General features: G+C 48.1%; 1 protein-coding gene across 1 annotated transcript in view; it reads right to left on the bottom strand.

Annotated features, from left to right (window-relative positions):
- Positions 1 to 3,528: 3,528 nt before the first annotated feature.
- LOC135532646 (vascular endothelial growth factor receptor 3-like) overlaps positions 3,529 to 5,279 on the bottom strand; it is a 60,939-nt gene continuing 59,188 nt past the window's right edge. The window contains 2 exon segments of the mRNA XM_064960114.1: positions 3,529 to 3,909; positions 4,401 to 4,477. Coding sequence (XP_064816186.1) covers positions 3,711 to 3,909; positions 4,401 to 4,477 — 276 coding nt within the window. The 3' untranslated portion in view covers positions 3,529 to 3,710.

Below are 5,279 nucleotides of genomic sequence, written 5' to 3'. Positions count from 1 at the left end.
AGACGATGGTCGAGTTACTCACTGTCCTTTTACCCAATCGGCCTGGAATATTCCAAGCCAATGAAAACGTGTTGCATAAAACTCACACAATTATTATTATTATTATTATTTTTTTTTTTATACAGACATATTTGTTTGATTTGTACTTTAGTGACAACAGTCCACACACAGAACTGGAGCCCATTGTAGTTCTATAGGTCCACTCTGCTGACATGTGTTCCCCTTGCGGTGTTGACTTCAGATCCCTGACTCAGTCCACACGTAGCCAGCTGTGTCCGGCTTGTTTTTGTTTTACGCTGTCACCTCATCTTAGTCACCAGTCCTGCGCCTATCACTGCTAAAGGGGGTAATTGTTTAGCTGACTGCAGATATCTGAGACCACATGTCGTTGATCTCCGTTCTGTCCTAATCTCAGCTGAGACCACATTATGTCAAGAGGCTTTTACGCAGTCAGCTTTCTCAAAACGCCATCGTTGATCACTCCTTTTATTCTCTCCCTCATCCCTCCTTCAGTCAGGTGGATGGTTGCTCCTCCACCTTTGTTCTGTCCCACTTGGCACTCTATTCCCTATAAAGTGCACTACTTTTGCCTAGAGTCCCAAAGGTCTTGGTCAGAAGTAGTGCACTCAGTGGGGAATAGGGTGCCATTTGGGATGCACCCTTGAGAAATGCCAGTAGAGTGATACCAATACAGACCTGTGTGAACCAATTAAATAATCTGGAGTAGAGACATTAAGTCACCAGCATATGTTACATCTCTGGTCCTCATATATTATCTCTGGTCTTCATCTCTGGTCTTCATATATTATCTCTGGTCTTCATCTCTGGTCTTCATATATTACATCTCTGGTCTTCATCTCTGGTCTTCATATATTATCTCTGGTCTTCATCTCTGGTCTTCATCTCTGGTCTTCATCTCTGGTCTTCATATATTACATCTCTGGTCTTCATCTCTGGTCTTCATCTCTGGTCTTCATATATTACATCTCTGGTCTTCATCTCTGGTCTTCATCTCTGGTCTTCATCTCTGGTCTTCATATATTACATCTCTGGTCTTCATCTCTGGTCTTCATCTCTGGTCTTCATCTCTGGTCTTCATCTCTGGTCTTCATCTCTGGCCTTCATCTATTATATCTCTGGTCTTCATCTCTGGTCTTCATATATTATATCTCTGGTCTTCATCTCTGGTCTTCATCTCTGGTCTTCATTCATACATCTCTGGTCTTCATTCATACATCTCTGGTCTTCATTCATACATCTCTGATCTTCATTCATACATCCAGTCTATTCTCTGAACACTCCTCCTCCTCACTCTACAGTGACCTAATCATGAGATGTCCTAACAGATCAGACTCACATACTGTAATTTGGACACTTCCCATATCGCAATCATCATTATTATTAACAAAATAACATGTGAGACATGACTAAAGAAGATATATTGCCTTTTTATTTTCATATTTTTGTACAAATAAACAAAAAGAAGCTTACTCTGTATAAAGATACAAATCTGAACTGTGGTTGATTTAGAATACTTTGGTTTGACATACTACTGCCACCCAGTGGTTGGATAGAGAACTGCAGGCACAGACGGCTCAGTCCAATATGGGCCACTAGGCCATGAAGAGGGAAGGAGTGACACACAGGGAATTGAGTATACTACAACATACTCCCAACCCTTGTGGCTAGCAAGATTGGAATCCAAAATTAATATTGCTACTTTCTTGAAAAATAGTGAAGCAGCAATATTCAGTTAGGATTCCAATCTTGCTAGCCACAGGTTGGAGGGGGAGGGACTAGCCCACTGAGATAATGATGACATCACAGGTTGGAGGAGGAGGGACTAGCCCACTGAGATAATGATGACATCACAGGTTGGAGGGGGAGGGACTAGCCCACTGAGATGATGATAATGAGATATTACAGGCTGGAGGGGGAGGGGCTAGCCCACTGAGATGATGATAATGAGACATCACAGGTTGGAGGGGGAGGGGCTAGCCCACTGAGATGATGATAATGAGACATCACAGGTTGGAGGGGGAGGGGCTAGCCCACTGAGATGATGATAATGAGATATTACAGGTTGGAGAGGGAGGGGCTAGCCCACTGAGATGATGATAATGAGATATTACAGGCTGGAGGAGGGGCTAGCCCACTGAGATGATGATAAAGACATCACAGGTTGGAGGGGAGGTTAGCCACTGAGATGATGATAATGAGACATCACAGGTTGGAGGGGGAGGGGCTAGCCCACTGAGATGATGATAAAGATGACATTGGAGGGGAGGGGCAAGCCCACTGAGATGATGATAATGAGACATCACAGGTTGGAGGGGAGGGGCTAGCCCACTGAGATGATGATAAAGATGACATTGGAGGGGGAGGGGCTGGCCCACTGGATGATGATAATGAGACATTACAGGTTGGAGGGGAGGGGCTAGCCCACTGAGATGATGATAAAGATGACATTGGAGGGGGGGGAGGGTTAGCCCACTGAGATGATGATAATGAGACATCACAGGTTGGAGGGAGGGGCTAGCCCACTGAGATGATAATGAGACATCACAGGTTAGAGGGGGGGCTAGCCCACTGAGATGATGATAATGAGACATCACAGGTTGGAGGAGGGGCTAGCCCACTGAGATGATGATAATGAGACATTACAGGTTGGAGGGGAGGGGCTAGCCCACTGAGATGATGATAAAGATGACATTGGAGGGAGGGGTTAGCCCACTGAGATGATGATAATGAGACATCACAGGTTGGAGGGGAGGGGGCTAGCCCACTGAGATGATGATAATGAGACATCACAGGTTGGAGGGGAGGGCTAGCCCACTGAGATGATGATAATGATGACATTGGAGGAGAGGGCTGGCCCACTGAGATGATGATAATGAGACATCACAGGTTGGAGGGGGGAGGGGCTAGCCCACTGAGATGATGATAATGAGACATCACAGGTTGGAGGGGGAGGGGCTAGCCCACTGAGATGATGATAATGAGACATTGATGATGATAATGAGACATCACAGTTGGAGGAGGGGCTAGCCCACTGAGATGATGATAAAGATGACATTGGAGGGGAGGGGGCTAGCCCACTGAGATGATGATAATGAGACATCACAGGTTGGAGGGGGAGGCTAGCCCACTGAGATGATGATAATGAGACATCACAGGTTGGAGGGGAGGGGCTAGCCCACTGAGATGATGATAAACATGACATTGGAGGAGGGGGTTAGCCCACTGAGATGATGATAATGAGACATCACAGGTTGGAGGGGAGGGGCTAGCCCACTGAGATGATATATGAGACATCACAGGTTGGAGGGGAGGGGCTAGCCCACTGAGATGATGATAATGATGACATTGGAGGGAGGGGCTAGCCCACTGAGATGATGATAATGAGACATCACAGGTTGGAGGGGAGGGGCTAGCCCACTGAGATGATGATAATGAGACATCACAGGTTGGAGGGGAGGGCTAGCCCACTGAGATGATGATAATGAGACATCACAGGTTGGAGGGGAGGGCTAGCCCACTGAGATGATGATAATGATGACATTGGAGGGGGAGGGGCTAGCCCACTGAGATGATGATAATGAGACATCACAGGTTGGAGGGGGAGGGGCTAGCCCACTGAGATTATGATAATGAGACATCACAGGTTGGAGGGGGAGGGGCTAGCCCAGTGAGATGATGATAATGAGACATCACAGGTTGGAGGATGCGAGGCAGCGTGTATCATCAGGGGAGGAGAAGAAGTCCAGGACCCTGCCCTCCTCTGACAGCTGACCATACTCGTTGTTGTAAAAGGTCTGGCCAGAGAGCTGGGAGAGGAAGGCGGGTCGGTGTCTGGAACTAACAGAGCTACCGCTGGACTCTACCACCACCAGGCGCTCTGTGCTCCTGGGGGGAGAGGAGGGGAGAGGGGAGGAGGTGGGGGAGGAGGGGAGAGGGGAGGAGGTGGGAGAGGGGAGGGAGGAGGAAGGGGGAGGTGGGAGGAGAGGATGGGGGAGGAGGGGAGAGGGGAGGAGGTGGGAGAGGAGGGGAGAAGGGAGGAGGTGGGGTAGGGGAGGGGAGAGGGGAGGAGGTGGGAGAGGAGGGGAGAGGAGAAGAGGGAAGGGGGAGGTGGGAGAGGATGGGGGAGAGGAGGGGAGAGGAGAAGAGGGAAGACGGGAGGTAGGAGAAGAGGGAAGGGGAGGTGGGAGAGGGGGGAGGAGAGGAGCAGAGGTGGGAGAGGAGAAGAGGGAAGGGGGAGGTGGGAGAGGAGGGGAGACAGCTGTTAGGATGATATGCTGTTGTTATTTTCTGACCATTTTATTTTTAACAGATAGGACCCACACAGACAGACATGCGCCATGCCCTTTTAAGGCATTATATTATTGGTGTGTTAAACATACTTGGCTCCTCTGTGTTCGTGTTGGATCATGTCAAACTCCTCTGACGCCAGAACCATCCCACTGTCTGTCTGGTTGTCCTGGGGAGAGAACACAGCCGTCCATCAGGATCACATTCAATAACAACAGGTCAATGGCTTAGCATGTTGACCTGTTGAGGCAACTGGAGACCAGTTTAACATGTTGACCTGTTGAGGCAACTGGAGACCAGTTTAACATGTTGACCTGTTGAGGCAACTGGAGACCAGTTTAACATGTTGACCTGTTGAGGCAACTGGAGACTAGTTTAACATGTTGACCTGTTTAGGCAACTGGAGACCAGTTTAACATGTTGACCTGTTGAGGCAACTGGAGACCAGTTTAACATGTTGACCTGTTGAGGCAACTGGAGACCAGTTTAACATGTTGACCTGTTGAGGCAACTGGAGACCAGTTTAACATGTTGACCTGTTTAGACAACTGGAGACCAGTTTAACATGTTGACCTGTTTAGACAACTGGAGACCAGTTTAGCATGTTGACCTGTTGAGGCAACTGGAGACCAGTTTAACATGTTGACCTGTTTAGACAACTGGAGACTAGTTTAACATGTTGACCTGTTGAGGCAACTGGAGACCAGTTTAACATGTTGACATGTTGAGGCAACTGGAGACCAGTTTAACATGTTGACCTGTTGAGGCAACTGGAGACCAGTTTAACATGTTGACCTGTTTAGACAACTGGAGACCAGTTTAACATGTTGACCTGTTGAGGCAACTGGAGACCAGTTTAACATGTTGACCTGTTTAGACAACTGGAGACCAGTTTAGCATGTTGACCTGTTGAGGCAACTGGAGACCAGTTTAACATGTTGACCTGTTGAGGCAACTGGAGACTAGTTTAG

The sequence above is a fragment of the Oncorhynchus masou genome, unplaced genomic scaffold (genome assembly GCF_036934945.1).
Source record: "Oncorhynchus masou masou isolate Uvic2021 unplaced genomic scaffold, UVic_Omas_1.1 unplaced_scaffold_1965, whole genome shotgun sequence".
Taxonomy (NCBI): domain Eukaryota; kingdom Metazoa; phylum Chordata; class Actinopteri; order Salmoniformes; family Salmonidae; genus Oncorhynchus; species Oncorhynchus masou.
The sequence above is the reverse complement of the archived record's forward strand: the minus strand, read 5'-3'. Positions and strand labels throughout refer to the sequence as shown.